General features: G+C 48.0%; 1 protein-coding gene across 1 annotated transcript; it reads right to left on the reverse strand.

Annotated features, from left to right (window-relative positions):
* Positions 1–1,873: 1,873 nt before the first annotated feature.
* On the reverse strand, positions 1,874–20,631 carry LOC307116150 (T-cell-interacting, activating receptor on myeloid cells protein 1-like; the record flags this gene model as incomplete). Its single annotated transcript, XM_079799823.1, has 8 exons — positions 1,874–1,951; positions 2,103–2,139; positions 2,338–2,476; positions 4,233–4,529; positions 4,848–5,140; positions 5,194–5,201; positions 5,272–5,304; positions 20,566–20,631. 8 exons carry the CDS (start codon positions 20,629–20,631, stop codon positions 1,892–1,894), a joined length of 933 nt encoding a protein of 310 aa, XP_079655949.1. The 3' UTR covers positions 1,874–1,891.
* Between the last annotated feature and the right edge of the window lie 275 nt (positions 20,632–20,906).

Consider the following 20,906-nt stretch of genomic DNA (forward strand, 5'->3'; position numbering starts at 1 on the left):
CTTGAGTGGCTCTCAAGGACATTTGGCTTAATGGAAAAAACACACACCCGTTCTCAAAATCTTACAAGCTTTGGTTCTATACATTAAACAAAGGAAAAAAAACTCACATGCTATCTGATCCCATTAACATAACATTCTGAAGGTGACAAAATTATAGAGATGGATAAGAAATCATTGGTTGCCAGGGTTGAAGACTGTGTTTCATCCTTTAATAGAGTCTTAGGCAAAACAGTGCTGGAGGTGGCTATGACTGTAAAAGGGCAACATGAGGGACATCTTCATGGCGATGGACTAGATTAGTATGTGGACTGTGTCGATAGCTACACAAATCTAAACGTGATCAAATGACCTAGAACTGTGCACATTGTATTCATGTCAACTTCTTCCTTTTAATATTGTAACGGATGAATAGTGAAACCATTGCGAGAAACTGGGTGAAGGGACAAGTATCTATATTATTTTTACAACTTCCTATGAATCTATAATGATTTGAAAATAAACATATTAAAAGTGGGACCTAGCGTGGCTGGTGTGCTCAGTAGTTGAGCGTAGACCTATGAACCAGGAGGTCACGGTTCAATTCCCGGTCGGGATATATGCTCCAGTTGTGGGTTCGATCCCCAGTGAGAGGCATGCAGGAGGCGGCCAATCAATGATTCTCGGTCATCATTGATGTTTCTGACTCCCTCTCCCTTTCTCTCTGAAATCAGTAAAAAAATATATATGTTTAAAAATGGAATCTAATTGAAGAGGGAAAACACAATCTAAAACAGACACGGACAGCCACACAGTGGGGAGTGGGAGCATCGCTAAACTGTCCCATGTGAGGCCAGGGTGGAGACTGAGCCAGAGGTGGTTGTAGACTGGACAGCTGGTGTCTCCTTGATGTACCACGGCCTCTAAATACAGACTTCTCTCCATTCTGACGATTCTTGGCAAATAGCAGCCAACGGTGTCTGTTCTCAGCAGGAGCATGAGTTTTAGTGATTGAGTGGAAGGGACGGAACACTTCTGGTGCTGAGGTTACAGAGACCCCCACTGAGACGCTCAGCAACAGGTCCACAGCCCAGGAGTCCCAGCATCCCCGGGGCCCTGAGCAGCGCCGCGGACAGAAAGCCTTCCTCTGCCTCCTCATATACACAGTGCAGCAGCGATGAGGAGAGGCAACAGGATGTATCCGTGATCTGATGGGCCCAACACAGCGAACGGAGCAGACGACACGAACTTAAATCTAAAAATTATTTCTGTAATGTTTTACGCCGGCACCAGAAATACTGAGGTCAACTCAAGAGCAAATTGTTAATATGATGTAGGGTGGACTTCGCCCAAATTAGGTAAAACGTTTGGAATGTATGAAATGAAATTTAAAAGATGTGTGATCAATAGAGAAATTCCAACACGTGACCAATTGTTGGTCGAGAGCAGAAAACAGTGGAGGGGAATCACTAATAAAAACTATATAGGAACCCATATTTCTCCCAGTTTTTAAAAAATATGTATTTTTTTATTTCAGAGAGGAAAGGGGAGGGAGAGAGAGAGAGAGAAGCATCGATGATAAGAATAATGGATTGGCTGTCCTCTACATACCCCACATTGGGGATGGGAGCCCACAGTCTGGGCACATGCCCTGACTGGTTCATTGGTCAACGCTCAACCACTGAGCCACACTGGCCGGCTCCACCAGTTTTCAGTGGAAGAACACTTCCTGCACATGGGACTGTACCTGCTACTCAGCCCAATGCTGAATTTGTAAGTATTTTTTCAAGTGATCCTAAATGTGTTAGGTGAGTCTTTCTGCTCAGTCATGCCATCGGGCCCAGATGAAGAGCGCAGGAAGAACGACGTCAGCATCTTGCCTGGGCTGGCTGGGAATGTCGGTTTCACAGAGCCCTTAAGCTTTAGCAGGTCTGGCTGGATCAAGCCCCGTTGTTTCCCCGGGCAGCTGTGGGACCTGTGGGTAAAGGACAGACCTGAGATAAGGTAGGGAGGCAAAGGAAGGATATTTTTTCTCATGATCTCTCACAGCTTGTCAGCCAGGAAGAATCACCCCTTCTCCCATCCTCCCCATATAAGGGTGTTTGAAATGGTATTATGGACAGTACCTGCTTTAATTCTTCCACAAAAATTGGGTCTTCACTGCTGTTGAATAGGAAAACAAAAGAGATAATAAATGTTCTTACAATGAACAGAACAGTCACCTGGTGAACAAAAATCCCATCTAAAATTCCACCTGTGTCCATATTGCAAAATATAACTCCCCATGGCAGAGTTTTGTGTTTAAAGAAACTCCGCATCACTACAACAGCCCATGAGAGAGAGACGTGCTCAGTGTTTTACCCGGATCCACACGGACACCATTTCTGGCTCCAAGAGGCTTCCAGCAGGAAGGCCACCATTAGAACCATAACCATGGCAGACAGTCCCAGGCGGACGAGGTTACCCGTGGTGTAATCGCTTGATGTGGCACCTAGGGAATCTGAAAGGGAGAGGAGAATCACTGATGTCCCTCCTTCTCAGTGGCTCTCCTAAAGATGACCCTCACTTGCCCACGTGTGTTTCCTGGGCAGTGGTCAGATGTACCTTCATTGAAGTTGTAGTCACTGGAATAAAAATGTGGCGTTTTTCTAGGCCAGCATGGCTCAGTGGTTGAGTGTCGACCTATGAACCAGGAGGTCATGGTTTGATTCCTGGTCAAGACACATGCCTGGATTGCGGGCTGGATCCCCAGTGTGGAGTGTGCAGGAGACAGCTGACCAATGAGTCTCTCTAATCATTGATGTTTCTATCTTTCCCTCTCCCTTCCTCTCTGAAATCAATAAAAATATATATAAAATGTGGAGTTTTATGCAAGTAGTGGTTCTCCCATCTTCTTTGTATTCTGTCTTTCTCCATTTGTTTGCTCTTCATCTCATTTCCACTGTCCTGCATTTCCTTCCCCCTCTCCCTCCATGTGTTAGGAATCTGTTTCCAAGCAACACAGGGAGCCAGACATGCCCCTCAGAGCACTGAAATTCAGCAGCTGCATCAGCATACGTCCTCGTAGCACAAAACTTAGCTAGGGAGAGTTTGGCAGCCAAGCACCTTGACCATGATGTGTTCAGCTTCAGTCACGAATGGCTCAACCTTGCCGTTGGTCCTCATTCCTGAAGGGAAGCCTGAATTTATATCCCCCCCCCCATCTCATTCATCCCAACTCGTGCAAAGGTGATCTCTAAATCCATCACCGACAAGGCAGAGTCCATGGGGGATATGGGTAAGGACACTTCTTCCCAGGAATCAGGGAGCTGTGGGCGTCTCTCAGGGCTGGCCGTACAGACCTTGACCTAATTGTAAGACATTCACCGACCACATGGGAAGACTGCACAGCAGAAAAGAGTACAGAGCTGAAACATAGCATGTGTCACAGCAGGAAATGAGATCATCTTAGACAAATTATACCAGTATGTCTTGTGAAATTAAAATTTAAAAAGGCATTGCATCCATTTCCCTGAAACAAGAGGCTGCGGAACACCACATTCTGAGAACAAAAGAGAGTCGTGGGGAAGAAATCACTATGGTCAAGATCAACCAAAACTTGAAGCGATGCAGAGAATGGCGGAAGGAATGGTGGTGACGGCGGGGAGGGGATTTTGAAGAACAGCAAGAATTGTCCAAAAGTGCAGAACAGGGAAAGGCAAAGGATGGGAATTAGGAAGTGAGAATCAGATGATGACAGGTCAACTGAGCAATTTCTGTTTTTAAAATTTATTCTTAAATTACAGTTGACATTTATTATTACTCTGTATTAGTTTTAGGTGTACAGCATAGAGGTTAGACCCGTGGTCGGCAAACTGCGGCTCGCGAGCCACATGCAGCTCTTTGGCCCCTTGAGTGTGGCTCTTCCACAAAATACCACGGCCTGGGCGAGTCTATTTTGAAGAAGTGGCGTTAGAAGAAGTTTAAGTTTAAAAAATTTGGCTCTCAAAAGAAATTTCAATCGTTGTACTGTTGATATGTGGCTCTGTTGACTAATGAGTTTGCCAACCACTGGGTTAGACAATCATATATTTTTACAAAGTGTTCCCCCTGATATTTCTGATACCCACCTTCCACAATACATAGTTATTACAATATTATTAGCTATCTTCCCTATGCTGTACTGTACATCCCCATGACTATTTTGTAACTACCAATCTGGACTTCTCAATACCTTAATTTTGAAAAAAGTTCTTAAGATCTTGCAGGAACCTTACCTGTCACCGAGATCGTGAGCTGCTCACTGGGCTCCGAGGCCCAGAAGGGAGCCCTTGTTTGGAAGTACACACAGCTGTAGTCCCCAGTGTCCCTGCCTGTCACACTGGGGAGGGAGAAGTCTGCCTCCATTCCTGCCGCACTCTGGAGCTTTATGGGAGTTGGGGTTCCCTTCTTCAGCAGAGCAAACATGTGAGGTTCTGTCACAGGCCTGGGCTGCTGGCACCGCAGAGTCACGTTTTCTCCTGCAGGCACCTCACCCCTTTGGTGGGCGTGGAGGGAAGGTTTAAGTAAATTTCCTGTAAGAGAAGGAAGCTCAGAAGTCATGGGCAGAAGCCTTGGGTCCCCGCTCAGGCTTGTTGTCCTGGCAGGTTCCCAGGGAGTGTGGGAAGTGACAGGCACCTGACCTCACCCTCTTTCTGCTCTGACTCCAGGAAGGAGAGGTCCCTCCGACAAGCCCTGGATGGAGGCAGGGCCCTCAGCTCTGTTCCTGTCCTCCTCCGTCTCACCTCCCGTCTACACTGGAGGGGAGACCCCTGCTCCTCTCTCATTCTCTGGATCCCCCCTCGTCCCTGTCCTGGGGAGATGGTGTGTCATTCTGAGCCCCCCGTCCTCACCTGTCACCAGTAGGAGAAGGACGTCACTGGGCGGCGACCTTCTTTTGGGGTTCCCTCTTCTGTAGTATCCACAGGTGTACTCGCCAGCATCACTGGTTTGTAGGTCAGTGAGGTGAAACTCTGCCAGCCCCTCTGGGGAATCAGGAGATGGCGAGGACTCCAAAGGAGCATTGTTCTTTCTGAGAGCAAACTTCATGTCTCTGAAGTCGACCTCCCCAGTGGGCGTGGAGCATCGCAGTGTCACATGACTGTTGGCAGGAACCATCCAGCTGGGCGAGGCCCGGATGGAGGGCCTGGGAAGTGACTCTGGAAGGAAGCAGAGTCCAGGCTGGACTGATTTACTCACCTGCTCTTCTGAAGAAAGAGGAGGGTGAGGGGACTTTGGAGGGAAGGAGAAGGAAGGCTTTCCTTTAGAAACACTCACCATCTCTTCTTGGATCTTGGCCAGCACACAGCCCTGCAAAGGAACCGTCCGTGAGACAGGCTCCTGCCTGGAGCCCACGTCATCACTCTGCCCTCATCCCTGAGGGACCATCTCAGGGGCTGGTGATGGCAGCCATGCTTTTGGGATTTCTCCTTTTTCCCACGCTGGGCTCTGCTCTGCTCCAAGGTCCTGCATCAGACCTCCCAGAGGTTCTCCAAGCTGCGCTCACCGCCCACGGCCCCAAGATCTTTCCTGCTTCCACAGAATTCCACAAATCTGCCTGTTCTCATCTTCTGTCCTGAAGCACGCTGTGTGTTACCATTTCTATTGGTGTCTGTGTTATGTTTTCTAGATCCCTCAGTCTTGTGTGGGAGATTGTAATCATGAGAAAGATCAGGGAAGCTTGGTCACTGGGTGTGACCCTGTCTTCACTCTTGATGTTACCTGAGGCCCCGCATAGGCCTGAGTCTTCTGACAGTTTCATCTGTGATTGCAGAACCCCCATAGCAAAGTCTACCAGGGGCCTTGGATGGTATAAAGTAAGTCATAACATTTGCTTCCAATTTTTTAAAAATAGGTTTTTATTGATTTCAGAGAGGAAGGAAGAGGGAGGGAGAGAGATGTAGAAACATCAGTGAGGAGAATCATTGATCAGCTGCCTCCTGCACATCCTTTACTGGGGATCGAGCCTGAAACCCGGGCTTGTGCCCAGACTGGGAATGAACCGGGGACCTCTTAGTCTATGGGATGACACTCAATCCACTGAGCCATCACAGCTTGGCTGCTTGCAGTTTTTAAGAGAGTTCATGGAAGATTACGTACTTCTTACCATGGGGGACACAAGATGTCACTGTGAGCAGGTAGAAGGCAGGGAGTCCATGCTTTCCACATTATTCCCAGTGTTCACAGGTCCTGGCCCATAGTAGGACCTCTGTGAAAGCACATTGACTGACAGATGAGGTTAAGAATGAGTGAGAGATCTTACCAGGATGTAGAAAGTTGGCAACCTTACAATCTATTCCTGTCTTCCATCAGCTTCACCCCATCCCGACCTCACACCACAGAGACCCACATTCATTTGGTGGGGCAAGGAATTGGCTGGGAGGCAGAGGGCCCTATGGCAGGATAGCGCTAGTTGTGACATCCTTAGCTTTCTTTAAGGTTTCTGACCCCATCTTTGCCCTTGTGTGTTTCATCACATGACATCTAAATGGGACAAAGTTCACTGCTTAGTGTCCTAAAACAAACCTTGAAAACTCCAAATGGATATTCCAGAACGGAGAAAGCATACCTTCTTTCCCGTCTCCCATACATGTATTTGTAGGATATTTCACTCAGTGGTTCTTAACTTTGCCTACACATTGGGCTCCCCTGGGGGCAGGTAAAAAGTTTAGGGCCAGACCGAACCACATTAGAATAAGTCAAAAGTCTTCAAATGGGGCTCAGACATTTCTACTTTTTAACATCTGTTCCTTGAGTGATACAAGTGTGTAGCCAAGGAGGAGACCACTGCTATAACTGAACCAGGGCAAACATTGCTCAGGCATGTGAAACATATTCAAAGGCAACTGGTGGATAAAGAGACTTCCAAGTGAACCAGGGCTGGTTTGGCTCACTGGTTAGAGCATCAGCCCACAGACCAAAGGGTCACAGGTTTGATTCCTGGTAAAGGACACATGTCTTGGTTGCGGGTTCCATCCCCTGCCCCTGTCAGATCATGTGCAGGAGGCAATCAGTCATGTGTCTCTCATCTGTGTCTGTCTCTCTGCTTCTCTCTCTCTCTCTGACTCCCTCCCTCCCTCCATCTTCCCTCCTGCCTTCCACACTTCCTGTAACGATCAATGGAAAAAATACCTTTGGGCGAGTATTAAAAAGAAAAGAGAGACTTCCAAGTGAAGGTGATTGTGTCCATCTCAGACCATTCGTAGCTGTCCTTCCTTAAGTGCAATGGAGGTGGTACACTTTTGCCTGATTTTAAATTTACCTGAAAATATCATGCCTATACAGCCATAGCATTGCAATGAACTTATTAATTGAACAAGGAGTTTAGGTAAGCGTGTATTGCTAAGAACGGGAATTTCCTCTTTGTTCCGTATGAAGCATCAGTTTAGTGTTTCAAGGGGGGACATGAGAAGTTACCAGGCTTTTTCCGTAAGCACATGGATGCAGCAAGGAAAATGAATCTATGGAATGAAAAAGGCAAGGTAGTGACTGCCAAGACCCTGGGAGGAAATGTCCCGTCGGGGGACCACAGAAAATGGGTGAGGGAAACCGCAGAGAGCAGACACCTGTGGACACCTGCACTCTCAGAGGCAGCACCTGGGAGGCAGCATGACCCCAGCTCTGGAGAGAGCCTGGTGCCGAGCATCAGAGTCCTGGGAGCCGGACCTTTGTCCCCTGCCCAGCTCTGTAGTGGGGCCCACAGAACAGAACCTCTCCGGGTATGGGACTGTGCGGGGCGGGCAGTGTGGCACCACAGCCGGTGTTAGCATAGCTGCATAGGTGGGGAGACCAGTGCCAAGCAGCAGCCCGTGTAAACCCACAGCAAACGGAGCAGCGTTAGGTGTGAGAATGGCATCCTATGGGAGCGAGTTGGTGTGAGTGAGTCCAGCACTGTGAAGGCTCCCGAAGTTGTCCGTAGCTGTTGGGAGGTCAGGGCAGGGAAAGGGACTGGGGTGTCAGAGTCCAGCTTAACCTGTAAATTAAGCTGAGATGATAAGAGACATGACCATAAAGCCTCACGAAGCAATTTTAAGTGCAGACCCCAATCCTCTTGATGTGACATCCTCTGGCTGAGTATCAAGCAAGATTCTAAAACAGTGAGACGCTCCTCAATTCCCACCTCTTCAACACCAGCCCCTCTCACTCCCAAAGACACTGCTGATGGGGAACAGGGAGCCTATGATTGGGGGCGTCCTGAATGGGGTGTCCCTCTGATGCCTGAGGCTTTGCCCAGCATGATTGGAGGAACATGGTGGTTGAACTACAGACTCTGAGCCACCCTTTCTTAAACTTGCCCAACCACAGACCATCTCATCTTATCTCAACTCTGCACATCATCTGCACAGAGATAAGAGGAGACTTCTCAGAAGTCTCAGAGGAGGTGCCTCAGGACCCGAAAAAGGGACATAGTTCTCTGACGGACGAAAGAAGGGAGGGGCATACTGTCTCACTTGTAGATGATGGGGAGTTCTCTGGGGGGCGGGGAATTTCCAATAGAAATAGCACCTGAGCCAAGGGGAGGAGACGGAGGATAAAAGGGTTCATTCCCGTGGAAATAAGGAGACTTAATATACACACAAGGCCTCTGATCATAAAGGTAGCGCTGCTGATGTAGTAATTCTCCTCTGCACCCATAAGGGTGTGCGCCCCAGCGCCACATCCTGTTTGTCAAATGCAGCTCAGCCACTGTGCGCAGGAGGGGGCTCCACTTACCTCCTGGAAACAACCAGAAGGCCTCAAGATGGAACCCTCACTGTCTTCAGATGAGGTTCTCACATCAGGAAAGCCCTAAGGGCTCTGACATTCAGAGAAATGTCAGAATCAAGACCTGGGTCTCGGTGACCAAAACCAAGCCAGGAGCCGCACACTGTCTCTGTGAGAGGAAGCCTGGGTTTCCTGGCACCTACAGAGAGACGTCCTGAGATGCACCCCACTCCACACCAAGGGACATTAATAAAGGGAGTTATTGAGATACAATTCACGCACCATATAATCTCCACTTACAGTGTATGTTTCAGTGGCTTTCCTGTAGGCCCAGATGTGTGCAAACTTCACAGTCAACTTGAAAACATGTTCAGGGCCTCATGATGACATCCCATGCCCACAGGCTAAGGCTCCCCTGTTCTCCTGCCTCCCCCACCCCTGCCCCAAACAACCACTAATGTGCCTTCTGTCTCCATAGATTTCTGAACTTTCACAGGAAGAAAATCACTCCCTGTGTGATCTTTGGGATTGGCTTTTCACTTAGCAGGGTGACCAGGCTCCTGTGGTGCCCTTAGACTTCCCCCAGCCCAGCATCTGTTCATTCAGCCCAAGGACATTAGGGTTCTGAAGACCCCATATCTATTTCCCTTTAAATTTTGTGAAAACTGAGAGAAACAGTAAAGCTGAGGAGGAAGACAGGACTGGACTTGCATTTTGAGTTTTCTGCTCACTCCCTGCAGGACCCCGCCCTTAGTGTCCGGGTCCTCACTTACCGCTGTGGACAGTTCCCATCATGCAGGGTTGTTTGAAAGGATCTGAGAGGTATTTCCCGCAGTGTGGGATGCGGGCCACAGGCGCTCTGTGGGATGATGTCAGCTGAGCCAATGACAGTATTCTATGGCCCTGGTCACAGCATCACACAGTTAGGGCTCCCTGTCAGATCACACTACGCCCTTTTTTGTTGTTGTTAATTGTCACCCAAGGATATTTTTTCCATTGCGTTTCAGAGACAGTAGGAGGGAAAGACAGACTGAGATAGACAAACATCTAAATGAGAGGCACATCGACTGGTTGCCTCCCACATGCACCCCAACTGGAGGGCCAGAAGCTAACCCGCAACCCAGGTACCTGCCTTTGACAGAGAACCGAACTGCAACCCTTTGGTGCTCAGGCCGATGCTCTAACCACTGAGCCAACACCCACCAGGGCTGAGCCCCTTTGTTCAAATCAAGGAGAAAAGTTTAGCGTATGGTATCACACCTCTGTCACTGACTATAAAAGAGAGTGTTCCTCCATGGGCTCAAACTTGACAATGAACAGCAGACTAGAATTCTCAACATTTCCCACCTCTCCATTGTATTATTTTTTAGAGTAACCTTTCTTTTTTTTGGTAAGTGACTACATTATTAGTTACAGTTTTGCTACATTATTTCAACTAAATACATTGATTTGTTTTGAAGAGAAAGAGTTGACTCAGGGCCAATAAATTATTAATCACATGAAGGTGGTGTCGGCATAGAGCACCATCATGACTGTGGAGGACACACATTCCCAAACTGAGAAACACTTGATTCGTAAGTGGCCATAAGGCCTGCAGCGCGGGTCCCGGCGTGTGAAGCAATCCATAAATAGCAGGCAGTGTTGTTATTTCTGTTGTATTCGTCACATCTCTCAATCAGTCGATCCACCCTTGTCTCAAATCCCAATAAATCAATCCTAAGAAACTTACCAAATAAGAGGAGAGAAAGGAATTCAGCCCTCATACTGAGCCTGCCGCTAGATTCAAGGACCAGTTTCAGTTTTACAACCACAGGAGGAAGGAAAGGTTGATATGGGTGCTGGTTCCAGCCCATCTCTTCCTTCCCTTCACGTGACCCCACAAGTTTGATGTCACAACCACATTCATTACTTTTTATTGTTAATCTTCGCTGAAGAATATTTTTGCCTTGGTTTTTAGAGAGAGGGGAAGAAAGAAGAGAGAGAAACATCAATGTGAGAGAGACACATTGATTGGTTGCCTCCTGCACAGGCCCTGACCGAAGCCACGGATCAAACCTGCAAGCCAGGTACCTGCCCTTGACCGGGAATCAAACCTGTGACCCTTTGGTGTATAGACTGATGCCTTAACTACGGAAATGAAGTCACATTCTTTTTTAAAAAATATATTTTTTATTGATTTCAGACAGGAAGGGGGGAGAGAGAGAAAAACATCAATAATAAGAGAGAATCATTGATTGGGTGCCCCTGCACTCCCCCTACTGGGCATGTGTCCTTGACCTGAATCGAACCCAGGACCCTTCAGTCCACAGGCCAATGCTCTATCCACTGAGCCAAACCAGATAGGGCTGAAACCACATTCTGAAAATGAAACCAGGCATTGTCACATGGAACATTCTAAAAATGACAGTATTTTGGAGATAGAGGAGAAATCATTGGTTGCCAGGGTTGAAGATGGTGTTAGGAAGAGAGGTGAGTGTGATTGTAAAGAGATAGCATGAGGGACATCTTCATGGTGATGGTCTAGATCAGTTGTGGACTGTGTTGGTGAACATATGATAAAATGTGATAAAAAATGATAGAACTGTGCACACACATTGTATTCATGTCAGCTTCCTTTTTTATTGTAATGAGTGAGTAATGGAACCATTGGGAGAAACCGAGTGAAGAAATCGGTGCTATTTTCGAACTTCCCGTGAATCTAGAATTGTTTCCAAATAGACACATAAAAAGTGGGAGCTGTGTGAGGAGGAAAAACACAATCTAAAATGAACACGCAGTCACCACTGGGGAGTGGGAGCCTCGCTAACGCTGTTCCGTGAGGACAAGGTGGAGACTGAGAGGAGGTGTTGGCAGAGGGAGCCACCACTGTCTGTTCGATGGGCCCGCCCATCCTGCCTGTGAATGCAGACTTCTGGTTATTTCACTGCGCTCACCAGAGAGTAGCCACAGCGTTTATTCTCAGCACGAGGCGCGAGTTTTAGTAATTGAGTGGGAGAAACGGAAAACGTCTCCTGGTACCTGAGGTTTCCTAACGCCCCACAGTGAGAGGCTCAGCAGCAGGTGCACAGCCCAGAAGGAGGCCCGGTCATCCCAGCACCCTGAGAAGTGCAGTGGGCAGAACCCCCCGCCCCCCACCTCTTCATACACACAGTGCAGCAGCCATGAGAAGGGACTCAGCTGTAATGAGGGGGAGAGAGGAGCGCACTCAACTGTGGTCTGCTGGGCCCAACGCTGTGAAGGGAGCAGGGAAGCAAATAACTTCTGTTTCAGAGAATCACGTTTATTATCATCAGAATGTGGTTTTCAGAGCATATCTCCGGAGTTATGAGAGAGGAGATAATAGTTCTACAATAAGAGTGAGCATTTATGGAAAAGAACAAGATATCAAACAAGAAACAAGATCTTGAAAATGGAAATACACTCGACATTTTACACCTGGAAGAGCAAATTGATAATATAATATAGATTGAAATTCTTCTAAATTAGATAAATTTGTGAGAACGTACGAAATAAAATTTAAAAGACGTGATAAATACGGCAGTTTCAACATTTGACCAACTGCTGGTCAGAGCAGAAGATACTGGTAGAGTGGAGGGGAAGCTCTAATAAATACTCTACCAACTTGCTGCTTCCCTGAGTTGGTAGGGTAGCTTTGTGTGCTAGGTGTCCTATAGGGCCCAGTGGCTCAGCCTCCCCAGTTACCTGAGGTGGACACTCTTGGTGCACCCCTTTGTGGACTGTGTGTACAGCCTTGTTGTAGTTAAGCCTTGATTGTTGTTGGTATCACTGGGGGGAATTGACCTCCAGGCCAATTGGCTGTGAGGATCAGCTGTGTCTACGCCGGGAGAACTTCTGTGCTGGAGACAGCCTTATGAGACAAGACTTGCAAAATTGCAAAAGCCTTTGTGCTCAGCTTGGATGGGGCGGAGTCACAGGGCTGAGCAGACAGCCTTGGCTTCCTGTCAGCCCTGCCCTATGAGCCCTTGGGTCTCAGTGTCCCTCGGTAATAGCTTCAAGCACCTCTGAGAGAAAGCCGCCCTCGAGTTTCACCCACTGCCAGACAGTCCAGTTTCTCCCCCAATGAATCTGGATTCCCAGATTCTCGCCCGGAACTGTAGTTCAGTGCATTCGGGAGCTTCCGTCTCCCTCCCGCTAGAGGAAGCCAGCCGCGCACTCAGCAGTCAGTCCTCTCTGCACGCACTCACACGCGCACCTCCAGACCTCTGCCTTTCGCGGCTCCCCTGATTTTCCGTGTGCTTTCCTCTTTCCCTGACAGTCCAGATTCCCCCGTATGAGTCTGGGTCTCCAGGGTTTCGCCTGGAACTGGGGTTCAGTGCAGTCGGGAGCTTCCGTCTCCCTCCCGCCAGAGAAAGCCAGCCAGGCACTCAGCCGCCCATCCTCTCAGCCTTTTGCAGCTCCTCTGAGTCTCCGTGTGCTTTTCTCTTTCCTTCTAGGTGTAGAATTTCCACTCAGCCAGCCTTCCGGTGGTTCTGGATGATGTCTGTTTTGTCTTTTAGTTGTAGTTGTGAAATTGTTGTGCGAGGCAGCAGTTTAGGTGTTTATCTATGCCGCCATCTTGGTTTCTTTCACTAACATATCTTTAAAGTAAACATCAAGCCTGTTTATGAGCATTGTTATAAGAAAGATTGATTTAAGTCAACGGATGTTGGTTAGGCCTGTGTTTCTAAGAGATTTCCTCTTTTTACCCTGTGTGGGCCAAACAGTTTTGTGTCTTAGTAGTGAAAATGGGGAAGTTGCCAGGCCTTTGTGCTAAAATTGCATGGGACAATTTTAGCATGAGCAGTGGTTAGAGCTTCAGCCCAGGCACTGAAGGGTCGCTGACTCAGTTTCCAGTCAAGGACACATACTTCGGTTGCAGGTTCATTCCCCAGTGCTGATCAGGATATATATGGGAGGCAACCAATCAATGTATGGACCCGCCCTCTGAGTGGCTACTCCCTGGTCCGGCATCTTCCGTGGAGCTGGAGCACTCACCTCTCCAGGGACCCAATCAGGGCCAGGCCCAGGGACAACAGCACTGAGAGGCGGCGGACTAGGCCTCAGTCCCGCGGTGGCCACAAACCCGCACAGCCTCCGGGGTCAGCTCTGCGAGCCCGGCTAGGGCACTCCTGCGCAGTCTGCGGGCATCTGGAGGAGGCGGCAGGGAGCGAGGCGGCGACCATTGCAGCCTGGGTTCCTGCCTGTCGGCCCAGGGGTTCGCAGCGGGAGCAGCTGCTCATCTTGGCCAGCCGAGCGGTGTTCCCACTGTGGTAGCACACTGACCACCAGGGGGCAGTTCCTGCGTTGAGTGTCTGCCCCTGGTGGTCACTGTGCATCATAGCGACTCGTCACCCAGTTGTTCTGGTCATTCTGCTGTTTGGTCGCTGGGCTTTTATTATATAGGATATCTATATATCCCTGAAACATATGCACTGAGTGGCCAGATTATTATGATCTCTGAATATATAATTGGCCACTCAGTGTATATCGTATATAATAAAAGGCTAATATGCAAATTGTCCCCTCAACCAGGAGTTCAACCAACAGGCAGGCCGGCCAACCGCCCATGTACCCTCCCCCTGGCCAGGCTGGCCAGACCCCAAACATGCACGAATTCATGCACTGGGCCTCTAATATATATATATATGTATACACACACACACACACACACACACACACACACACTGAGTGGCCAGATTATTATGCGTTCAGAGATCATAATAATCTGGCCACTCAGTGTATATATCAGTGTTTCTCAAGTCGGTATTTCACTCTCTCCCTTTCCCTTTCTCTCTAAAATTAACAAAAGCAGCCCTAACCGGTTTGGCTCAGTGGATAGAGCATCAGCCTGCAGACTGAAGGGTCCCAGGTTCAATTCTGTCCAAGAGTACAGGTTGCAGGCTTGATCCCCAGTTAGAGGTTGTGAGGAAACAGCTGATCAATGATTCTCTCTCACCATTGATGTTTCTATCTCTCTCTCCCTTTCCCTTCCTCTCTAAAATCAATACAGAAATACATTTTTTAAAATAAAAATTAATAAAAACATATTTGAAAAAAACATGATGCACATGAAATTAGCCAGACACAAAAAGACAAATATTGTATGAGTACACTTATGCAAACTACCTAGGAGAGGCAAATTCATAGAGACAGGAAGTAGAACAGGTTACCAGAGGTTGGGAAGAAAGAGAAAATGGCTTATTGGATAATGGGTACTCAGTTGATATTTGATACAATGAGAAAGTTTTGGGTGATGATGGTTGTACAACACTCTGAATATTTTTATACATTTAAAATTTTATTTATTGGTTTCTAGACAGAGAGAGGAAGGGAGAGAGAGAAACATGTATCGGTTCTATTTATTTATGCATTCGTTGGTTGATTCTTTTTTAAAAATATATTATTGATTTCAGAGAGAAGAAAGGAGAAGGAGAGAGAAACATCAAGAAAGGAGAAGGAGAGATGACAGAGAATCATTGATTGGCCACCTCCTGCATTGCCCCACACCAGGCATTGAACCTGTAATATGGGCACGTGCCCTGACCAGGAATCGAATCCTGACTTCGTGGTTCATGGGTCAATGCTCAGCCACTGAGCCACACCAAACAGGCCCTTGGTTGATTCTTGTATGTGCCCTGACCAGGAATCAAACCCACTAACTTTGTGTTTTGGGACAACAACCAACCAATGAATGCATAAGTAAGTAGAACAACAGGTTGATGTTTCTCCTCTCTCAAAATCAATTGTAAAAATATCTGAATGTATTTAATGCCATTGAACTATACACTCACAAATAGTTAAAAGGATAAATATTATGTACATATATCTTACCACAGTAAAAAAAAAAAAAGCATAATACAAGTGTTTAAAGTATTGAAAGAAATTTCTTTTTTACAGTCAGTGAGTCCACAGAGAATGGGAAAAGGTAAAGAGTTGAGAGACACCTGTGAGCATCTTAACTCCTTAGAAGCTACTATGCACTCGGGAGGCAGCATGACCTGACTCTGGAGCGAGAGCCTGGTCTCCGAGCGTCAGAGCCCTGGGAGCCTGGACCTGTGTCCTTTTGCCCTGCCTTGCAAAGAGGAGCTGGAGCCCACGGCGCTGGTCCTCTCCTTTCTGATGGATCGTGCTGGGCGGGCCGGTAGGTGCTACTTCTTCTCTCTGCATAGCAGGTCAGAGACCAGCGGTAAAGACCAGCTTCCTGTCGTGACAGAAAGCTAAGTGATGACGAGAGCTCGGACTTCCTTGCAAGAGATTTCAAGTCTCGGGGACTCGGGGAGTCTGTAGGCTGAATGAGCTGCCCAGAGAGAGCGGCAATTCCATCTGACTTGCAGTGAAGGAATAAATTCCAGGCCTCATGGAACAACTCCTGAGGGAATTATGTTTATGACTCTCTCAAGTCAGGATGTGCTCGCTCTCGACCCATGGAACATTCTGGAGCCTGCAAAAATTCAGAGCTTTTGCAATGCTGGCCCCTTCTCCAGCAAACTCCTCCTGTCCTCAAGACCCTCAGGGCCCAAGCACCTTAAGCTACACTTTCAGTGGTCTCTCTTTTTAAAAAAAATACGTTTTATTGATTTTCTACAGAGAGGAAGGGAGAGGGATAGAGAGCTAGAAACATCGATCAGCTGCCTCCTGCACACTCCCCACTGGGGATGTGCCCGCAACCAAGACACGCCCCCAACTGGAATCGAACCCGGGACCCTTCAGTCCGCAGGCCGAGGCTCTATCCACTGAGCCAAATTGGTCAGGGCTCAGTGGTCTCTCGAGCTCTGTTAATCTGAAGGAGGTTGGCCGCTTTGTTGAGCTTGATAGATGGTGGTCAGTCATGTGACGTTTATCCAACACTCCCAGGCCCCAGAACATCTCGTGTGATCTCGCTTCTTTCTTCAGGACATACCCAGGTAACAGCCAGGACCTGCTCAGAGGCCTCATTGCTTGGAGGGAGCAACAGGAAGTCTATTAAGAGACTCACCATCTCTCAAAGACCAAATGAGGAGAACAGTGAACCTCCTCATTGAAGGGAGGAAGCTAATGAAGAGCCAGAAGTTGGAGAAGACCCAGGTGCCCATCAGCAAATGGATGGATAAACAAAACGTGGTCTATGCATAAATGGAATGTATAGACACAAAACGGAATATTACTCAGCCATGCAAAGGAATGAAATTTTTCATCCAGGGACGATTTCTGGAAGGAATTGCTGGTGGAATCGGTGCCTAACCAAGTAAACCTAAAAAATGCCATTTCTCGAGCACGGGCTGTGCGCCTCAGTCTGTGTCACGCAGGCCTGAGCCTCTGTGAAGCTGACCCTGAGAGAGGAGGAAACGCTTCAGTGTTGGTGTGTGTTCCCAAGGCCCCCAGACGTGTGTGTGCAGCGGCCGAGTCTCCAGGCCACATGCTTCGTTCACTCCCGCCCCACAAGACGAGCCTCTGAGGTGAGGGCTGCTCTGGAGCAGCCTACGGGCTTGGGATCTGAAATTGTGGCAGCGGGAGGAAGCCAAGTGCGAAGGCCCACGCCAGGGCGAGTTCTGTCTCCTGATTATTGTGGCTGTCGGGCTCCGTTGGTTTCTGAAAATACCCACGTTGAGTTACATCCTAGCTCCATAGCTGGGGCGTCATGGCCTTTCCATCTTCCCTCCTCGGGCTTCTTCCAACCCCAAGTCCTTGCAAACACTCCCAGGATGCATCTATACCAAGGACCTTCCTGTATGTGTTTCCCATAAGGTAACACCAGGGCTGGGAGGAAAGGTTTGGGGAGCTAGGCAGTTCTGGGTTGAAATTCCGCTTCCCTGCATACCATGTGTGCATGCTGATTCAGTTTGCAAACTCCCGTTGGGTTCTCCGCCTGTGGGAGTGGACCTGTGCTCTCGCAGGGTTTTGGTGGTGGTGGTGGATCACAGTGGTGTTTCCCAAATGTGGAACGCAGCCATTGCTGTCCGGTGCTGGTTCCGGGGGAAAGGGAGGAGGATCAGAGCACGCGTGATTTTTAAAATATATTTTTATTGATTTCAGAGAGGAAGGGGGAGGGAGAGAGAGATAGAAACATCAATGATGGGAGAGAATCATTGATCAGCTGCCTCCTGTACGCCCCCTATTGGGGATCAAGCCCGCAACCCAGGCATGTGCCCTTGACCGGAATCAAACCCAGGACCCTTTAGTCCACAGGCTGACGCTCTATCCACTGAGTCAAACCAGCTAGGGTGAGCACTCATGATTTTATCAAACGTCACATGTCTGACCACTGACCAGTGCCTTCGATTTTATCAACAGGAAAGTCTATTCAAAGCTAGCCTTCAATGCCTCTCCATCATGACTAATTGCCTTTATACCAAAGAAATAGCAGGTTTCAGGCTCAGAAGCTTGACAAGCAACAGTGTATAATTGAAATATTGTTGCCTTGTCCAGTATTTCTCAATGGTTAGAACCTCCGCCTACACACCAAAGGGTCGAGGGTTCAATTCCCAGTCAAGGGCACGTACCTGGGTTGCAGATTTGATCCCCAGCCCCTGTCGTGGGGCACATGAAGGAGGCAACCAATCTGTGTGTTTCTCTCACATCGATGTTCCTCTCAATCTCTTTCTCTCTCTCCCTTCCATTCTAAAAATCAATGGAAACAATATCCTTGGGTGAGATTAACAAAAAATATGTATTGTAACATTGTTTCTTTCTCTTGACTTCATAGTTACCTTCTATTTGACACCAGGTTTTTATTCATGCTACTGATATAATGTTTCTATCTTAAACACTTTTATTTAAACAAAATATCTGAGTCGTTAAGAAAACCATGAGACATTCAGCAAAAATCATAAAGTTGGAGCAAGTCTCATTGCGATTTAGAAAGCACAGGTTTAGGGGTAGTGTGTGTGTCTTGGCAAGATTTTTTAAAAAAATACATGTTTTTTTATTTCAGAGAAGAAGAGAGAGGAAGAGAGAGATAAAAACATCAATGATGAGAGAGAAACATTGATCAGCTGTCTCCTGTACGCCCTCTACTGGGGATCGAGCCCGCAACCCAGGCATGTGCCCTGGACCGGAATCGAACCTGGGACCCTTCAGTCCGCAGGCCAACGCTCTGTCCATTGAGCCAAACCGGCTAGGGCTTGGCAAGATTTTTAATACATCACATGCACTCAGTAAACCACAGTTGATGTTATAATTTCTCTTTCCACCCCCGATTCAAACCTCTCACCAATTATTCTCTACGGCCCCGCCCCGCCCCGCTAGACTTACTGAGACAGAGGAGAGGAAGCAGTTTATGGATCATAGTGTCATGTCAACTTGCCCTGGAGTCCTGCACCGTTCACAGAAGCTTCAAAAGCTGGGATGGTCACAGGTCACCCCTGACTGCGGAAAGTGGGCAGTTAGGACCTTTCTCTGACGTCTCACTTCCCTCCTCCACAGCCAGTTTCTGGAAGCGTGTTGTGCCATGGATCGCAGCGTGTTCTCCAGCTGATCTCCAAGAAGAACTTCCTCTGTCGCCGTCCGATTTCAGGCACCGAGCAGGCAACCCCCCAGATGCCTAAGGCTGGAGCTGCAGAGTTCTATGGAGGAGATGGAGGCACTTTGCTCAAAAATTGTGGAAATCCTGGGCAAACCTTCCGATTGCTAGACATTGTGCACAGGCTCAGAACTAAGGGCTTGGGCCAGATAGTTCCGTTGCTACAGAAGGCTCTCAGACCCTGGCAATGCAGTGAGTCTACGGGGTAGAGCAGGAAAAGGACACACACAACAGCGACATACACAGCATAAGTGGGGGATAGCCCGGCCGGTGTGTGGCTCAATTGGGCATCATTCCGTGCACTGAAAGGTTGCTGGCTCAATGCCTGGTCAGGGCACATGCCCAGGTTCTGGGCTTGATCCCCAGGAGGGGGCGTGCAGGAGGCAGCTGATCAATGATTTTCATCATTGATGTTGCTATCCCTCTCCTTTCCTCTCTCTGAAATCAATTTAAAAAAAAAACACCATTTAAAAACATAAAAAATAAGTGGGGTGGTGGGGGAATGGTAAGATATGTATACATATAATACCTTAATAAAAAAATGGAGGGAAAAAAAGAAAAAGAAAAACATAAAAAATAAAATCCTCTTTGACGCCTGGGAAATGTATGTGTGTGACTCACAGGCTCTCAGACAGTGGCTCCCACCGAAATGAAATAACCAGAAGGTGTGAAACCACAAGCATTTCTTTTCTCTTCCTCTCCGTTCGCTCACCACACCTTCTCACTGCTTTTTGTCTCTAGGTCAGAAAATATTTGTGCCTCCGCCACTTAGAAGAATAAATCCCAGTTTACCTATTTTGAATGATTTCCAGCTTCACCATACAGGTGATTTAGTGTGCTTCCGGCCCATTGTGTTTGGGAAAATTCCTTTGGGCCTCATTGACTGGAGATAGGTAAACTGAGGCACAGCAAGGGTCCCTTGCTCAAAGACAGAAGTGGGAGAGACAGGTGCAAGAAATGGAACCCAGCTCAGTCTCAAAAGCCTGTTCACTTCCTGTTCCACGAAATCATCTGAAGCTGCTTCTCACCCCCCAGTGGTGAAGTGTTTGCTTGTGGCGGCACTGTGCTGTGGAAGCTGCACAGAGGGTCTGAGAGCACGTTCGTTCTCTATTGCTGTGTTACAATATTACCACAATCGAAGTGGCATAAGCAACACACCCATTATTCTCTCTGAGGGCCAGGAAAACAGGCACAGCCTATCGGGATCCTCCGGCTGCAGTCACCGTGTCAACCAGGGCTGCAGTCTAATCTGAAAGCCCGACTGGAGAAGGACCCACTTCTGAGCCACAGTGCAATTCCAACACGTGCCACCTGGAGTTAGCACAGCCCTCACAGGTTAGGGGCGCAGTGCCCACAAGTCTGCCCCTTACTTCAGACACCAGCTGCAGGCTCCGGTGTTCTCCGGCCACCTGCACTTCTGACCAACAGCCAAACATGGTGGCGGTTCCCACTACTACCTCCGCTCCGATTCAATAATTTCCTACAGTCACTCGAATTCAAGGAAGTGCTATACTTAGGGTTACAATTTTATTATATAAAGAATACAAATCAGTACCAGCAGCGAAACTTGCTATATCTTCAGGATGTGTCCACCTCCAAGCACATGATGGTGTGTCACTAACCGGAAGCTTTCCAGTCTCCTGTGTCCAGCATCTTCGTTGGGATGCCATCACACAGGCGTGTTTGATTGGATTACTGGCCACGTGACTAA

The sequence above is a fragment of the Cnephaeus nilssonii genome, assembly GCF_951640355.1.
Source record: "Cnephaeus nilssonii genome assembly, chromosome: 20".
NCBI lineage: Eukaryota > Metazoa > Chordata > Mammalia > Chiroptera > Vespertilionidae > Cnephaeus > Cnephaeus nilssonii.